The sequence below is a fragment of the Parus major genome, chromosome 2 (genome assembly GCF_001522545.3).
Source record: "Parus major isolate Abel chromosome 2, Parus_major1.1, whole genome shotgun sequence".
Classification (NCBI taxonomy): domain Eukaryota; kingdom Metazoa; phylum Chordata; class Aves; order Passeriformes; family Paridae; genus Parus; species Parus major.
The window spans coordinates 112477711-112496452 of record NC_031769.1 but is presented as its reverse complement, the minus strand read 5'-3'; the positions used below and the strand labels follow the sequence as shown (position 1 = coordinate 112496452).

The 18742-nt window shown below is 37.0% G+C and overlaps 1 protein-coding gene across 1 annotated transcript in view; it reads right to left on the bottom strand.

The window, feature by feature from the left end:
* Positions 1-4341: 4341 nt before the first annotated feature.
* Positions 4342-18742, bottom strand: part of LOC107216088 (RP1 axonemal microtubule associated) — a 132824-nt gene continuing 118423 nt past the window's right edge. The window contains exons 38-44 of the mRNA XM_033512262.1: positions 18395-18549; positions 18162-18237; positions 15927-16005; positions 15445-15730; positions 13824-13902; positions 10989-11064; positions 4342-8291 (exon numbers count right to left, since the gene is read on the bottom strand). Of these exons, the coding sequence (XP_033368153.1) occupies positions 8222-8291; positions 10989-11064; positions 13824-13902; positions 15445-15730; positions 15927-16005; positions 18162-18237; positions 18395-18549 (821 nt within the window). The 3' untranslated portion in view covers positions 4342-8221. The remainder of the gene's footprint in view (positions 8292-10988; positions 11065-13823; positions 13903-15444; positions 15731-15926; positions 16006-18161; positions 18238-18394; positions 18550-18742) is intronic.

Here is an 18742-nt window from a genome sequence, read left to right as displayed (position 1 = left end):
CCGTCCCGTAGGAAGCGCTGCCGACGCTCCCCTAACTTTGTGAAACGCTGTTGCGAGATACAGTTCTCGGATTGTGCCGTGACTCACACTGCCTCAGAGGCGTTCGGGGGAAGGTGAGGAGACACCGTTTTATTCCGCCACCTGGAGAAATCGTATTTTAGGCGTAAAATTCACCAGGCGAACTCACGACGCCTTTCACCGCTCCCCGCCCCTTTCCTCGCAGCCCTGGCTGCTCAGAGAGCGCGGTCGCTCCTCAGAGCTCTCCCGGGTGTTTCGGCAGCAGGGCTGGCTCCGCCGGCACTTCCCAGCTGGGGGCGGGGGGAGCAGCCGAGGTCGGGAGCAGCCGCCCCGGGCGGAGCCGGCGCCACTCTCCGCCGCGGAACACAGACTGCCCCGGGGGGCCCGGCGTCGCCTTCGGAGACCGGCGGGGGGACACAAGTGAACGGTGGCTACCCGGTCCCGGGAGGCCACCAGCATCCGGCGTCCAAGAGTCACACGGGAATCACAGGGATGCTGGCGGGGTGGGGCGCATTTACTGCCCACCCTTGGCCCTTCTGCCCTCTCTGCCCTGCATCTTCAACCATACGGGATGAGCAACTAATTGACCTCTTCACCTTTTAAATTTTAAATTTTTTTTAAGCCTCTGGAATATTTTATGAGCATGCCCTCTCCCTTCTTAAAATAGAGCAGTGAGTTCTTTCAACCACGTTGCTAGAATATCTTAATAGGAATGGCAGTGAGTCTGATAGGGTAGTGTTATGTTAAGCTCTGTGACTAAATATAGTCCCTTTAACTTCATTAATTAAACAGAAGAAGTCATATGGACAGCTGAGAAATCTGCCTTCTAACTCTTAAATGTACATGGTAAGTTTAAAATTGCCTTTAGGAAATTAGCTTTTACAGATACATACCCCAGATTTCAAGAAAAGACTGCAGCATGCATTACAGTATTCAGAGTGCTGAGCACACAAAAATCAGACTTTGGAAGGTGAAAAACACACATGAAACTAATTTGACTTGTTATTTTGCATGTTACCACACAAGAGTCTTTTAATTACATTGTCATATAATGGTTCTTAAATAATGCACATTTGCTATGCAGTCTCTGTTACAATGGCATAACTGCACTTTATTTCTATTCCTTTTGGAACCCTGTATTTTATTCTCATTACAATCCACATGATCTTTCTTGCCTGAGACTTGTAATACAAATTGCTTCTTTCTCAAGCTATCTTTTAATAATTCAGTCAGCACCTAAATATAATACAATATACTCACTTAAGGTCTCTTTCAACCCAAACCATTCTATGATTCATTCTATGATTCCAGGATTACCTTGTGAGAAGCAAAGTGCCTAATGATAAAGCTAATTTAGCAGCAAATTTGTGGTTTATAACTAACAAGTTTCCAGTGTTACCCTGTTTCATAGGATGGTTTGTGTTTGCAGGGACTTTAAAGATCATTCAGTTCCAGTCCTCTGCTGTGGGCAGGGATACCTTCCACTTGAGTAGGTTGTTCAAAGCCCCATCCAAACTGTCCTTGAACGCTACCAGAGATGGGGTCTCCCAAAATTTTCTGGGGAACAATCTGTTCTGGTGCCTCACCACCCTCAGAGTAATCATGTTTTTTCCCTAACATCTAATCTACCCCTGCCCTCTGTCAGTTTAAAGCCATTACTGTTTGTCCTATCACTACATGCCCTTGCAAAGGATCCCTCTCCAGCTTTCTTGTAGGCCTCTTTAGGTAGTGGAACGTGCTATAAGGTTTCCCCAGAGTCTTCTTATAGTTATGTCTTCAATAAAAGGGTTTAGTGTACACTTTAAGTTACTTCGAGTCTGTTTGACACATACAGGTCTAAAAGATGCCACAAACTTATAATGGAGGATACAGTGTGATACATAGAGTGGCAGTAGGGGAACAACTGTGCTCCTAGAGCTGAAATCCTAACAGAAATTGCTTGGGCTGCAGGTGGGGCAAGAGAGTAACTCAAAGGTGTCAGATTTAAGAAGGAGAGAATAAAATGGAGGAGATCAAGGTCCAACATACTAAAAGGGCAGAAGGTGGTTCTGAGCAATGCAAGAGAGATTTAACAACATAAATGGCATCAGTCTCACTGTAACTTATCTTCAGAAGTTAGGTTTGCTGTGTTTGGATTCAGCTACCATTGCATTTGAGAGGGAAATAATATTCTTTCACACTGATTTTCATATTAACAATAGCTGTCTATTACAAGAAAGGCAGTGCAATACATGAAAATTTAAACTTAAATTAAAGGCTGTTTGATACTTGATAAGAGGAATGTCTTCTGGTTTGTTTTCTCACTTTAAAGATAACAAATAAAAAGGATCAATAATAATAAAAATAATAATAATAAAAACAGAACCAAATTTCCTCTCTGTTAGACCGTGGAGCTGTATCAAGGCCAGAAGTGTTTGTATACACTCAGTGTACAAAGCAGCATGCATTCAGCAAGCCATTGTTGTTACTAAACCTCAGAAATTATTAATTACAAAATATAATTGAAGGACAAAAATGAGATTGCAGACATAAATACATATTTCATAAACCAAGTGCAGACAAGCAAGTACATTCATTTCTCTTGTAAAGCTAGTTTTTCTCTGTAGGAGATTTTATCTATGGCCCCATTTTTCTCCTCCATTCTTTAAAGAAAACATTTTTATGGGTATCACTGCTTTTACTTTGTTCTGAGTTACAACTTTTTCCCATTTTGTCCCTTAGAATCTTGGTCTACTTTAGGAATACTTTTTGTGACATAAAATGTCCTTCTGTTTTTTCACTGTAGACCATTATCAACTCAAACCTAAACAAGCTTCCAGTCCTCTTACTCTAAAGTATTTTTTAGTTCTTCACAGCCTTACAATGATGTTTTTCCATCTCCACTTTAGCTGTGTTGAACGGACTGCCCTTTCAAAATACACTCAAAAGTTATTATTATTATTATTATTATTATTATTATTATTATTATTATTATTATTATTATTATTATTATTATTATTATTATTATTACCATTAGAATATCATTATTCTACTACAGGTCTAATCAATTTTTGAACACATCCTTCAAAATTATTCCAAAATTTATTTTTTTTTATGTTTGTTTGGCAATACTTTTGGCAACTGCAGTTTAGTGCTTTAGTTTCTGCACTTTCTTCTATTTCAGACCAACTGAAGCATTAGAATAAGCTCATTGTACCTGGATTTGATACCCTCTGGAAGCATTCTGGCACAAAAGCCTGCCTTTCTTACTCTACTCAGTCCTTTAGGGAGTAGTTCTGCACCAAGAAGGAGTTGTGCATAACCCTGCTGTCCTGGCAGGGCTTGTAATGCTGAGCAGAGCTCCTGAGCAGACTCTCTTAGAAACAAAGGAAGTCATAAGGAGTTCCCTGGTCTGTCTTCTTCCTTCCCCTTCCCTTTCCCCTTCCCTTTCCCCTTCCCCTTGCCCTTCCCCTTCCCCTCCCCTCCCCGGCACCCGGTGTCTTTTCCTGTGCTGTGCTTCCCTCTGTCTGGATGTGTTTGGCTCAAAACTGGGTTGATCTGATGGAAAATGTAATGAACATTTCTCATTCGCTCACTCAGACATTGTCTCACTCCTATGTCTTTCATACAACTGGCTTTAACTATTTTTCCATGTTAAAACAGTGCCCTGAGGCACAGATGCACATGAAATCAATTTCTTTAGGAGCATCAAGAGCCATTATCCTAGATGTCCATAGGTTTTAGGTACTTTCAATAGATTCACGCTTAAACTATACACACAGGTGTCAGTGGAAGTTGTAGTATAGGCTGTATTTTAACATTTTGTACTAGAATACTTAATTGTCTTTTTGCCCAACTAGCTTCATTCAAACAGGCACATGCCACTGGATGCTCTGATACCTGAGATACTTCATTGCAAAGGGAGGATACATTTCCTTTCAATTAGGATAATATTTCAGCAAATCAACATAAGCACAAATCAGAAATACATTCGTAAATCTGTACACTGTTTAGAAAATTAATAATAAAATACTATCTGTTTTTAAAAGTATAAGCAGCAATTGGTTTCTTTCTTTAGCTTTAGATTATTTTATTTATAGGTCTACATGTAGATTCATATAGAAACATTTTTCAAACTCTGTACTTGTAGAATTGCAAAAGAAGGATGAATCAAGTATCTCCTTATGTTATCCCATTTTTGGAATTACAGACAATACTCTGGAAGGTTCCCTGGCTTCTGAAATTACGTTGCTTTATATCACCCTGATATTGATATGTGTATTTGGTAGAGCTTAGACTGTTTTCTGTAACATGCTAAGGTAGATGTGCAAATGTCAGCACACACACACACACACACACACACCCCCAGCACATGAGATCTCAAAGGAAAAGACCTAGTGGGGTTCTTAGGTGTATGCCTAAATTAAGGAAGACTATAAATCAGAGCAGTGGGAATGATTATTATATCCTTATTGTTTAGGCAAACACATTTTAGGCACATACTTAAATTTCATGGTGAACTGTGGCTGTAGTTTGTTTTATTATTTTTCCAGAATGCCTCAACATTAGAAACATATAAATAGATTCAACTGTACACTCCAGATAGATAGATTCCAGGTTTAAGTAGATAGAGAATGGCCATGCTTTGAAGATAGCATATGGATTTTTAAATTACCTGTGAAAGAAGAAATTATTTATTGGGGTTTTTTTTTAAGATTTAACTCAGAATTTCTTAAATTTACATCTATTATTTAGAAATGGATGTTGCTCACCTTTCAAGTTGTTTTTAAATATATAATCAAAGATAGACATACATATATAAGGAATGATAGCAGAAGACAGATATAGGAAGACAGTAAGGAAGTAGGTTTGCAGCCTTGTACAATGCTGACAACTCTTGCTGCTATTGTGAAAGCAAAAACCAACCAACTACCATGCACATCACATTTTATGATACATGGGAAAAGCATTTATTAAATGCCTAAGGAAATATTAACATGCCTTCTGACACTGTAAGATGTAATTAAGAATTTTCAAAAATTTGAAAAAAAACTATTTAAAGTCCCATTTTCTTTCCCCTTCTCTAAGCAAAAGAAAAAGAGTTTAGCCACAGCACAGGAAGTTGTGACAGTACTGCTAAGTACAGAGGATTTTATGAACTTTTTCAGTCTACTGCCTTTCTTCATGGAGAAGTGCAAAGGACCAGTTCAGACAGATATATGAACAGAGGTTGTTTATATTTACAAAGACATTTATAAATACTAACAATGAAGGACTAGATGGCATTCATCCAAGATGAATAAAGGAACTCAAAGGAGCACTTGGTACTTCCTTTTTTCTTATTCTCATGCCATTTCCACAACTGCCACTACAGGATGGACAGGTGCAATAAAACTGCTCGTATGTACTTAAAAGGAAGGAATCCTTTCTTCTGTATGATAAGTTTCAGAAAAACAGTACTTGGAGTGGATGGGAGAATATTAAATGGTCCAATGAGCCAGTCAGAACATGATTATATATTTTTTTAAACCTTTAACATCAGCAGCAAAGGAAACTGAGACACTTAAGGGCTTAAAAGGGCAGAAACATATCATCTAGATCAATCTAATAATAGATATAACAGCACACCAGGAGAGAAAGATGAGGAAAAAAAGAGTTAACTGGACTCTAATGGACATTTTAAGACTCAGTTTTGTTTAAGAGTCTATAATATGGTCTATGGGGTAAATATTTTAGCACCCAGCTTCAGGCTTTGTCTGAAGCAGTCCATAAGCAAATGCCTAATAATAATTGCAGCAAAATCTAGCCTGCCTTCTTTCACAGATCTTCAGTCAAGTTGCAACAGAGAGAGGCAGTAGAAGTCAAACCCTTCTCTCCACTACAACCTTGCCTCCTCCAGCTGATTGAGTTATCTCACTGTTCCTTCAAAGACTTTTTTTCATGTCAAATTCCTGGATTACTTGTTGGCCCAGGCAGTCTCTTTTCCGTGCTACATCTCTGTTTCCCATGGAAGCATCAATAGTGTCAATATCTCCCCAGGCTGTCCATAGGCAAGGCAGGGTGTTGGGAGATAAAAAGCAGGGCAGCACCCTTGCTGTTTAGGAACAGCAGTGTGCACATGAAGAGGCACCTTTGTAATGTCTGTGTCTTTGGCCAGCAATTTTTCCAAAAATCACCCCACTGGCAAGGGACACAGATTAAGTGACTCCTGTGCCAAACACAGCACACATCAGTGTGTACCATGTGGAAGAAGCACGTTTGGAATTTGGCACTACTCACAAGCTAAATATGCTCACTGGCATGTCTTCCAAGTAAGACCTTAGCTGGGGTTATATGGTATTTCACATTTTCTTATCAAAGTGTAATCCCCTGGTATTGTGCTGCAAGCACCCGTGATGCTCTTGAAATGAAGCCCTCTGCATTGCTGGTCCTGTTATTGAAAGAGTTAGAGAGCTGTATACACAGCTCTGAGTCCAGGGAAAGAAATCCAAAACCTGATTTGGACACTGTATAGGTAGAGAAGATAATTTTCAAGTATGGAAGGCAGCTGCAGAAGAAGGGTATCCACTGTTAGTAAAGAAAAACAGATTAGGAAGGCATTATTTACACTAGATAAATCAGAAATGGCATCAAAGTGAGCTAGTATTACAAACTATTAATGAAACACATGATAATGAAACAAATCACATAATAGATGACATCAAAGTGATTCAGTGTAATGAATACTGATACCAACTAAGTGAACTGTGGGCTCTGGGGATACAATTTCAAATCCATTCCAGTGAGTGGTAGTACTGTGAGCAGAAAAAAAGAAAGAATTCGAGTGTTCCATTGTTCATACTGACCACATCCACACCTTAAAATAGTTGTTCTTTCGATGACATAAGTAGATAAAAATTTTATTTAAAAGTTATATTACCTACCAAGGCCAAATATAGGAATTTATTATTTTTTTTGTGTCAAAGTAACAACTGAGATCTCATGACCCATGATTAGCCAATTGTCCTAATTTCACAGAATAATGTGATTAAATAAACATTAAACATGCTAAAAAGACAGCCAGAGAGTATTTTATCAACACAGATTACAAACTCATTTATTTCTTATAATTATATAAAGCCCATTGCTGCTACAGAACATGGTAGTGTCTCAAGGGTGAAACAAGTCTAAAATTCTGATCTTCAGAATGATTTTAGATTTTGAAGGTACAAAAGGTGAAGTCTTTGATTGAGAGGAATGCCTTATATAGCTCATATAAAATATTTGTATTTTGATCACACACATTAAACTTCAGGTGGTGTGCAAGTCCTGATTTCATTTCAGACTTGTCTGTATCCTAAACCCTTCCTGAGTCAATTCTGGCAATATCAAAGCCCAGATCAAACATTAATTTGTGCATGTATAGCTAAATACATTATTTTTTTTTCTAGTGTGCATTTGCAAAAATAAACGGGTTTTTTTTTTTGTTTTTCTCTGACCTAAAGGCATTCACACATGTATTGGAAATCTGGTTTGATAGCTAAGGAGAGGCACTGCAAAAATCATCAAGCTGAGCAGGGAGCTGCCTAAGCCTGCCTAAGCTATTGCAGTGTTACTGATAACAGCCTCTCTTAAGAGACCCTTTGGATCTAAAGGTTCACAGCTGAGGTTCTGGCTCAGCTACAAGATTTTACAATCAAATGTCAGTGAGAGGCTTAGCGACACAGGGTGAACTTCTGAATAACAAGATCCTTATTACGTTCTGTTAGGGTCTTAAGAAAAGCAATATATATTAAGGCTGAAGGGTTGTGCAGTTTGTTTGGAAAATGATTTTGAGAAAATCTAAATTTTAATAAATGTTGAAAATGAAAAAAAAATCATCAAATTAATAATACATACTGACAGATTTGAAGTGAATTAAATTTAGTTTAACCACAAATCACTACTGAAACAAAAATATTTGAATATGTTACTACATATGTCTACCATTATGATTTCTCAGTTCAAGTCCACAGTCATGTTACAGATAAAAGTTTCTGATATCTACATTTCTGTCATGCAAAGTTTTTGAGCATCTATAATAGGATCAGAATTCTGTGTTCACATTAGACATATTTAATTTACCATGATGTTTTTAATACATTGTTTTGACTTTTCTTCACAATAATTACAATGCCTTTAGAATTGCAAAAGATAAGTAAATCAAATCAGCATGAATTTGGAGAAGCATCACACTTGGAAAGAATCAGAAATCAAGCAGCTGTGGATAAAGCTGCACTGTGGTGAGGCCATCACTTTCATCTTCAGCAAGCCACCTTAAGGGAAAAACATAAAAACCTGTCATAGACACAGCACACACAAAACTTAAGAAACAGACAATTTATGAGAGCCTGGTTCTGCACCTTTGATTTTCTAGGAGAGTTTTTACATTGGTTTATAGAGAAGAAGAAACCAACCTGAAGAAAATAGTTACTTTTAAGTTTTTTGTTTTAGTACTCACCTCTGTGTAATTTTAAAGTGTAATTAAGTTTATTAATATATTTATGAAATACACATTAATTTTATTTGTTGGTCATATAGATAACTAGTAAATTGCTCTGAAGAATGACATAAAGTCAGGTTAATTTAGAGTAGGGAAACATTCTTTGATAGCAAGTTGCTGTACTTGTAATTCATTCCAGGAACTCTCTCATATCTCTCTTGTGCTGAGTTGCATGATGGGCCCAATCCTAGCTCTGTAAGAGTCCATGCAGCTTTTACTGTTGATTATATGAGAAACAGGCCTGATTCCAAATTTCAGGTAGACTAATTTTAACTAATTTAACTGAAAACGTTAACACCAGTGGTGTTAATTTCCAAAGAGAGTTAAAAATCTTCTATTCTTTGGAAGGTTTATGACAGTCTACCTGATGTGGTGTCTATGAATGAGGTTGGCAGTAAATACAGCATCAAAGTAGCTCACACCTGAAACAGCACCATTCAGCAGCTGGGAGATGTGGCTGAAGATAAACAGGTTCAGGCTGAAACACAACTGATTTTGGCAGCTAAAACTGCATGTGGAAGTCTCAGAGACTGGGAAAGGTGTGATGTGTAAGCTAGATAAACAGGCATTTAAATGGGTTAGCAAAGGATTCAGGTTTCTCAGTGATTAATATCTTTTAGAGACATTATTTGTGTTGGAGGAATCTTTTTTATGTGAGAGAATGAGCCCTTTCCCCCTTCACACTGTAGGCCATGAGAGGAGAAGCTCCATGAGGAGCTCCATCTCTCAGCTGGAAGAGGGCCATGAACTTAGGGTTTCCTCTATCTGAGGAGTCTCTGGGTCACTGAGTACTCTGGGGTTAACCTCCTAATCCCTCCTACTGAATAACTTCCAACTTGAGTAGGCTTCAAGCCTATATACTTGATGGTAGGCACATAGCTCTGCACCCACCAAGGCCCCAGTTAAATATCCTTGTCAGCAGCATGTAGAATCAGTCTGTGCCAGTCACTCCCCCAGATCAATGATGTGATTCAAGTTCTTGTGCCCATCTCTTATATACCTTTGAGCTTTTACTATAAGATTTCAAATAAAATTGGGAAAAAAAAAACCCAACCAAATCTCCAGGAAAAAAAAAATGTTTGCTGCAGTCTATCTTCTTCAAGAATCTTCCTCTGACTGGAGTGGTCTGAGAGCTCTTACAAGCAAAAGAGATGAAGTGGCATCAACCAAAAATCCTGTCATGGATTGTGTTGCACATCTGAGTGATATTGTGGTTTAAGAACTTTTCTTCATGCCCACTAACTTAGATTTAGGTATCTAGAAGATTAGAGAGTATCTGAACATGCCTTTGGAGGAAGTTGAAGCAAGGGAAGTTTAATGTTGTTGGAAGAAGTTTAATATTGTTGAAGTCAGTAACACTCTCACACTCATGATTTAGACTGTAGAGACCAACTGAGTATCCAAGAACTTAAAAAGTTACTTTTTTTTTTTTTGTTCAGGGACTGGGATTTGACTTCCATTAATTGTCAAGTTTACAGAAATATTTAGGGAAAGGATAAAATTAAATATTCTTGGCTACCATTTCTGTTTTCAGATTACCAGGTATCATTCCTCTTTCTAGATACAGGGAACTTGTAAATTTTCACACTTCTGTGTTCTCCAGATGCATTAAAAAGCTAATTTCCACTTGGGAGGACATGAATATGTTTGCATCAGTTATTTATTCTGAAATTCTTCAAGCTGTGAAGTATATATTGTAATGAACAGTCTCTGCAAATTTACCCTTCAATTTAATTTCCAATTCTTGAAACTGTATTGTTTCAGTTTGATGCAGACTGATGTGAACCACCTTCTTGACCATCAGAAGCCCTTTACCCAAGAAACCTGGTGCCTAAATACATTTCTAAGTTTAGATCATTATAATTCCAGACTACATTATATAAGGCACTTTTTATCTTTGTCCTATTTGCTGAGTGTATTTCGGGCCCATACTAAGCAAACATTGAAACAGAGGGATTCTAATGTTTTAATCTTGCCTTTGCTCGATAAAATACACTGCTTCTTCCTCAGGTTTTGAATTTATGCAGCCATACTCCACTGTTCTCCTTTCTGATTCCCTTCCGTGCCTGTTTGCTTCTCCCTGATATGTTTGCCAGAGCTATTTATGTGCTAATAGTTATAGAGTGGTTCACCAGACACCTTCTAACTCTTGAAAATATATATAAGTACTTTCTCTAGGCAAAGACATTAAATTACATCCTTCCCTCCTACAATCATCCAGTTTTAATTGCTTGGAAAAATCTAGTGTCTTCCTCTAAGAATTCTGACAAGTTAGTTTCAAGTTGGCCAAAGGGTTCAAAAGTCATTGGGGATGGACTGATAGGAACACAACAGTGTAAAAAAAAATCAAAATCAAAATCAAAATCAAAATCAAAATCATTACTGTCTTAGAAAACCAGACAGAAGCAACTGAGAAACTTGTGAAAAAGAAAACAGCATGTACAGAGTGAAGATAGACTGATCTACTGACCTGTTACAGTTGAAGCAATGCATTGAATTCCTAGCTGCATCTGTGATTTCCACTTTTTCTAGAAACCAGCCACTTGCTGTAGAAGGAAAGAGAAAAAAAAAAAAAAAAAAGAGCAAGTTTACTATAACCAAAACACAAATACAGCATAAGAAAGGTTTCTAATTTAATTTCCTAAACCCCATGGGGTTCAGTACTTCCAAGTATATTCAACATCAATAATAAAACTGAAACACAGATGATTCAAATTACTATCAACTTCTCTCAGTTTTACAGGGAAGGTCTTTGATGTTTTTGACAGAAAATATAATGGATTCTTTTTCTTACAACTTAACTTATTTTTCCAGATTGGATAGAACAGGCAGTAAGACAAATGAAACAGAGTGCATGGTAATATTGAATATGTTCTTGAAAACCCCTTTTTGCCCTTTGAGGTACTTGGAAATGCACTCAAAATGCACCCCTAGTGGACAATCTACTACTCTTTTCTAATGAATATATTGATATGGATGTGAACCAAGTGGTGAAACTAAATGCTTCTCATATCCCTATTTTTCCAGCAGTCACGATTCAGAACAGCATTTTCATTTAGGCCAGCACCCATATTCATTTCAGCTTTAAGGAAATAAATATTCTACTTTAATCTCCTATTTTGTGGTGTGAAGAAGTACCTTCATTCTTGTGATGTAGAATTTTATTTCATAGAATATTAAAAGATTAATATTTTTAAATAAAAACTTTATTTTATATATACAATGTCTATGCTGGTATCTTTAGTTGTGTTTGCCAGTGCAAATACTTAATGACAACATTTTAAAACTAAATAGGATCATACTGTTAGTAGCTGACAATCTCTTGGCATCCTTTATGTATCCTAGAGATAAAGAACTATATCCTATCTAATTATTTTGGTTTTCAAATATTTGGACAAAGTACTAAGTAGGCTAAAACCAATAAAAATATATTTATTTTTAAATACTAAATTTTAATTGTACATGCTGAAAATGTAATGTAAAAATATTTGCAAATTGTGTCAGTTTGGATAAAATGTAAAGGTACAGCAATGTTTTCTTATTTTTCAATGACATTTTCAAAATAATAGCTGGATTAAGTAGGCCATGAAGGTGTCTGGGTATTCCACCTTCAGTTCACAAGATTCATTTATTGATATTGTGAAGTACATTTGAAACTCTTTTAATGAAATCTTGTGAATGGTTTAATATATCGTAGACTCCACTTGGAATAGATGACCTTTCATGAAATCACTAAATCAGAGTCAAGATTATCAGCAATAAAATTTTACAGTCTCTCAAATTTACACGACACTTTACAAAAGAGTAGAAAGGCAAGTTTGCACTCTTGAAAAGATTAAAAACTAACGCTTCATCCTTTATTGACAAAACTCCAACACACCTCACTGAAATCTCCAGGTATGGAGAAATCTAGAGGTAGCTAGCATATATTAGCAAACAGATGAAACATCTCAAAGAGATGTAACATTTGAGGAAGCTTGTGGGGATAACAGCTGATGTGACAAAAGACGCTTGGAGGTAATTTCAGAGAAATATTTAGAGGAAAGTTGTCATATCTAAGGTGAATCAACACCCACCACTGGTCTAGGAAGGCTCTATTAGCACCTTTGTGATGTTGATCATGACACAGAGAGGAAAAATAACAATTTTATTGATAGATCAGGACCCAGGAACTAAAAGGTCAATCTATTATTTCCTCTGTAGACTTCTGTGCAACTCTCAGTACCAAAAGTCTGCCATTGTGGAATTCCCTTCCCAGATCAGATCAAAGCTGAACTGTGTGCATGTATAGCAGTTATCACAACTAAGATGAAAGTCAGCAGGACAATCTTGTTTACTATAGATATTTCAACAGGTTGGTGTTTTATTCTGTTTTCAACACCATGAAATATACAACATGATTGGGTAGTAACGAAAATAAAAAAGTTGTTTAACACTGTCCAAACAGGAATTGCTATTTGCAGAGTTTTTCTTGGTTCATCCTAGAAATGATAAACCCTTTGGCACTTTATTATGCTTCATGAACTTAGATTAATCAGATTTTGTTAAACCTAAACCTATTTCTTTGAGATGAGTTAAACAAACTTCACCTGACTAGAGTATCTTAATACAATCAGGCCTTTTTGGTTCAAGTTATATATTCCCTGCAAATTCAGTTTATGCATTTGTATATCTCTGTATGTCTGCATATATGTTGATATCTGCATATCCTTAGGGGGTTTTAGCACTATTAAATGTAAGCTCAAAAGATTATATGCCCTAGCCTCCCATTTTATTTTTATGTAAAGTTCAGGGTTTAGAGGTTACTGTACACAGAAACATTTTCCATCATCATACGTGGTTTTGTCCTATAGCCACATTCTAACTTAACATCAGGACAGGACCTGGTGCACTCTGGTGTTCTCAGACTTTCACAAGAGGAGATCTATGGGTGTGAGAGGGAGCTACAGCATGCTTTGACCACAGACCCCAAACTTGCTCAAATCATGGGAAGTTTAGCCTGCAGTTTGAAAATTCAATCCTATCTTATTTAAAACATCTAATAAGGGCTTTGGCTGAGCAAAGTTTGAAGGATAAAACTATCTGAGGTTTATTTTAACTAGATCACTGTTAGGAAAAAACAAATCATGGTATAGTCAAGGGAAATGTGATGGTGTGAAAAGAAGGGCAGTAAAGCTGACCTCATTTGTACACAGATTTGCATTAGCTAGCTGTAGCAGTACTGTGACTTCAAACACCTTTCCAAATGTCAGGTAGATCCTTAAGCAGAAGATGTTTGCAAGGCTATTGAACACAGAATACTTACCAAATCCTTTCCCATCGTGGCCAATTTCAATTGAACGTAGGCTGCCTAATTTTTTCGTCTTAATCTTGAATGTGTCAACCTTTAATATTAAAATACAGTTATTAAAAATATTATGCCAATGTTTGGAAGCTTACATATTTGTCTAGGTCAGTTCTGAGATCAATTTAAGTGTAATGGTAGAAATTCAGAATAAGTGAACCACTAATGTGGTTTATTTTCCTTACTTATGATGTGTGGCATAGATCCTCTCCTATTAGGTCTCAGTTTCAACACACGAGATTCACTTTTCCTCTTATAGTATGACAATCCCTACCTCTTTCTTGACTTTCATTTACTGTGAAAATATTTTTAGTCTCATGAATCCTCAACTGGTAGTTTTCTAAAATGTTTTAGTATGTGATATGTAAATAAAAATTCAGGAACATAAAAGTTAAAGGCTTTTACTACATTAACCATTATTCCTCTCAAATATGATGCACTTTAATTTAAAATATTACATTGTTTCATATTGCAGATTTTTAAAAAGAATTTTTTTTTCCAAAGGTCTTTGACATCACTGCCTACCCATTAGCTAGATTGGTAATGGGATTTCTATGGATCTATTCTTTTTTGAAAGGTAATGAAACCTTCTGTGTAGTACCAGCAAAAGGAAGTACTACCCTAGACACTTTTTTACTTGCTGATTGTGCATGTAAGTAACTAGATTTATTATCCTCCTCAGTATGGAAGACAATTCATGGGTAAATACCTTTATTTCACAGATAACCTGGCTGAAGAAATTCAGACTAGTTCCAGATAAAAAGATGATTAATATTGCTGGAGATAACGAGGTAGATCTCTTAAGGGATATATTTTCACTGGAGTTCTAATTATTTAGTCATTACCTTTCAATTACTCCTGAAGAGAAAGTTACAGAGAATATATATATTTCTTTTTAACCATCATTGTACTCATTGCACTCCATTGCACGGGTGGTGACCAAACAGAGCAATTTCTTTGCCAGAATAATACGTTTATTAAATTAGGAGAACATCCACCCAAAGTACTAGGACATCATGCAGAGAATCTACATTCTTATGCAAATATCTGTATCTGAACTAAGGGTCTCTGAATAACAGCCTAAAGCATGATGGATATCAGAATCAGGCTGATGTGTATGGTTCCATTTCATCTGCTTTTAGGCTTATACAGCCAGGGATGCTCACAGCACCAGTTTCCATGGCAAAGTGAAATGATGGGATGTAAGAACTGATGTGTTCTCACGCACGATATCTGAGGTGTGTGCAAGAGCCCAGAGCAGCACTCACATGTGTGCATGCAACACACACTGTGCTTTTCAGAGTGAGGAAACACATCACTGGCACCTAGGTGGATGCAATATGAAGATGTATTTGGGACTAAGAGGCAAAAGAACAGCAGAGACAACTAGATACAGTAAAAGTAAAATGTTCCTTGGTGAATCTGGTGAAAAGAAGAAACACAGGGTGAACTGAGACTATACCTCATGTAGTGATGTGGAAAACAGAATAAATGCCTCAAGTTTTCTAAATAACTTGTGTAGATTTAATGTTTGCTTTTCCAGTACAGAAATGGACACAATCTATAAAATCTGTGTACTCACCTTTCCTCTTTCAAAGGGGTTTTGATGCTCCAGTGACTGAGAGAGTTGAAATACCTCAGATTTGTCCTCACTCCCACATAAAATAATATGCACATTGGCATCAGTCCCTGCTCCCCTTTTGTCACCTGTGTACACCTTAATAGTATACTCTGTCAAATTTTTTACTTGACTTTCTTCTTTATTTAAGTTGTTATCTATGTCATTTTTTTGTTTCTCTCCTCTGAAAACAAAAGATCTCAGGATTTCTCTCTGCATTTTGGGCTTATTTGCATTCACAGAAAATTCTCTGAAAAACAGAACCACATTTTTTTTTTCGCATGTAAATAATATGTTAAATTAAAACAATCCTATGAATTTATGGGGAACAGCTAAAGATGGGCATATTTTTAAAATATCTATTGACAGAATCACTCTATGGCAGTTACTTTAATTCAGTGTCTGCTCAGTGCTTTCACATTACTAGCTTTACAGAATATACTTACTCATTCACTTCAAATACATAGGTGGGATGGTCCTTTGCAGCTTCTTGCACATGCAGTTTTTTAATGCCCAGTTTGCAGTCTGCAAAGAAGGAAAGAGAATATAGTGAAAATGTTCCATTGCATGACAAGAAATTAGATAGTGTTGTTCATATAATGGCATTCTTACTATATGAAAACTTCATTTTTTTATTAATTTATGAATCCCAACAACTGAGTTGAAAGTGCTGGAACAACTACAAGATTATTTATTTTGTTCCTATTTGTAAACCTCAACTTAGAAATTTAGGAGTAAGCATTTCCTTTGTTTTAGTGAAGCAAAGGAGTGTTGTCCTCACTGTCTTCAGACAGGCATGCAGAAAAGATTCAGCATAACTCGGGCAGGCAGATTTGAGAAGGAAGAGCAGAAATACACATCTGTTACTTCCTCCTCAGTGACAAGAGGATTGGAGCACAAAGAGCATCTCATTAAGTGGCAGGTAGGAAGGGAGTTCAGCAGCTCACAGTATCCCTCTGCTGTTTGGGAAAGACTGCTCTCTGACTTACACTCCTTTCTGAATGTTCTGCTGGGGTTTGCATGGCCTGAGTGTCTTGCCACTAGTTAGTTATGAAGACTATTCACTTTCCCTTCTCTTCTATTATTTGTAGCTTCATCCCTGTTCAACAAACTGCATTCCAATCTCTTCTACTATCCAACTCCCTTTAATTATATCAATAGGATATAACCAGGCTTCTGTGGAGGAATCCAGGACATTGTGTTACGCTTGTGACCTGTCAAGATAAGCGCATAGGGAGTCAGAAGTTTCAGGAAGGGACCATGAGCCATCTCATCTTAAAAATTTCCTCTGGTAAGGAATGAAAGCATAAATGCACTAGAGAACATTTCCTGGACTGATCAGTCCTGCAGGGTACATCTGACTTCAAAGAGATTTTATGGGGCTTGGGATTTTTGGTTCAAAGTCTTGGTCCAAACTAGTCTCAGTGCAAACAAGTCTAGTTACAATATGGATAGCCTTACTCATCTGAAGTGTTTTATCATCTAACTCCTTTGAAAGAAATATCTGCAATATATCACCCCAACCCTCTCTTCACAGCACACACAGAGGTGAGGAGCCCAGTGTCCCTCCTTTGTGAGCTGTGTTTCCAAACCTGAGTGGAAAAGTCTTGCCTGTCACTCTCTCCGTGGTGCCCTTTGGCTCCACACACCACATGCAGTGGCTGTCAGTCAGACTGACGGCTGTAGTTAACTCTCACAACTGAAGCTGTGGGATACAAAAGCAGTGAGCTACACACCTTGCTCCCTGCAGCAGCGTGGCAGGCCTGTCCCTCTCCTTCCCTTCCCCTCTAGAGTAACCCTAACACCATATCCCCCTGGGAATGACCACAGCAGCCTGTGCCGGGGTGTGGGATGTGTTGACCAGCCAAGGAGTTTGTTCATGCTCACTGCCCCAATGTCACCTTACACACTTGGCTGAAATCGGGTGCTGTGCCTAAAAGGTTTTTATGAGGAGCCTCCAGATGAGCAAACAAACAACAACAACAACAAAAGACAAAGTGCAAAAGATAAAGTGCAAACATAGAACCCCTGTTTCCCTAGAAAGCTGTCTGCAAATGGTTAAGTGTAATGCATATTAATGTTTTGCAATTATATAGCAAACTTCATTTATAGATTTCAAAAAATGGTGTAATTAACTCTTTGAGTAAGTAGCATGATGGGCATCCTACAGATATAGCAGAGAGATGTTGAGGTCAAGACAATTTTAAGGAAGTTCAGTGACAAAACTTACTGACTGTCAAGCAGAGGTAAAATTTCCCTCTGAATGTCACAGGGAGAAAACAGAATTGGGGGAAAAAAAACCAGTGATAATAATTGAATCACAGAAGGAAAATTAAGCAATACTTATTTCTTACTGGAGTTATAATTATTCTCCTAGATAACTTATTAGTAGAACATGTATTAAGTGCAGAATATAATTATATTCATCTAAATTTTCTGTTATTTTTTCTTGTATGCAAGGGAATAGTTTACTTTCCTGATGCAATAATGTTCTAACCTTTAGATCCCAGGATTTTAATTTGTCAAAATTCAGGATTCTGCTTTATAAAACACTACCCTTTAGAAAAAATAGCCAAAAGGAATTAATTAGGATTTAACTCTGCCAGTGACTTTGTTGTCTTTAACAGGAGGCTAGCACTGTAATTTACGTGGCTGACTTTAGAAAGTAAGAAGTATTTTACCTGTTTTACTGCTGATCAAAAGAACAATTTTTTCCAGTTCTCCCAAGTCAACAGCCTCCATGATAACTAGAAATGACTAAAATAAAATTATTCAGAATTGTAATATAAAGCCATGTTACTTAACATGTAAATATAGTATGTATTATAATATATATATATTATATAGAAAAAATATGTAGGAAGGACAAGAATAGATTAAAGGGTAAATTTTAAAATATTTCAAGACAGAGTACCTCATTTTTCTCTCCCTGCTGTACATCCTGCAATGACTGGAGAAGGGATCTGTCCCCTGTGTCACCACGAGTACCATATATACACACAGTCATATTCACTAAATTTCTCTCATTCAAAATATTTCTTGAAAATACTGTTAGATGATATGTAACCACTGCAATATCAAGCAAAAAGAGATCTTGTTAAGACTGTGCCACAACCTTGTACAGCTATTTGACAACATAGCTTGCTCTCAGTCACAGTCAGATGTAATTAAAATTCAAGCACTTGAAATTCATAGCAAAACTCAAAATTTTTGCTATTTTTTTCCTCATAATTGTTTTCCCACCATCTCCCAGATCTGAAAT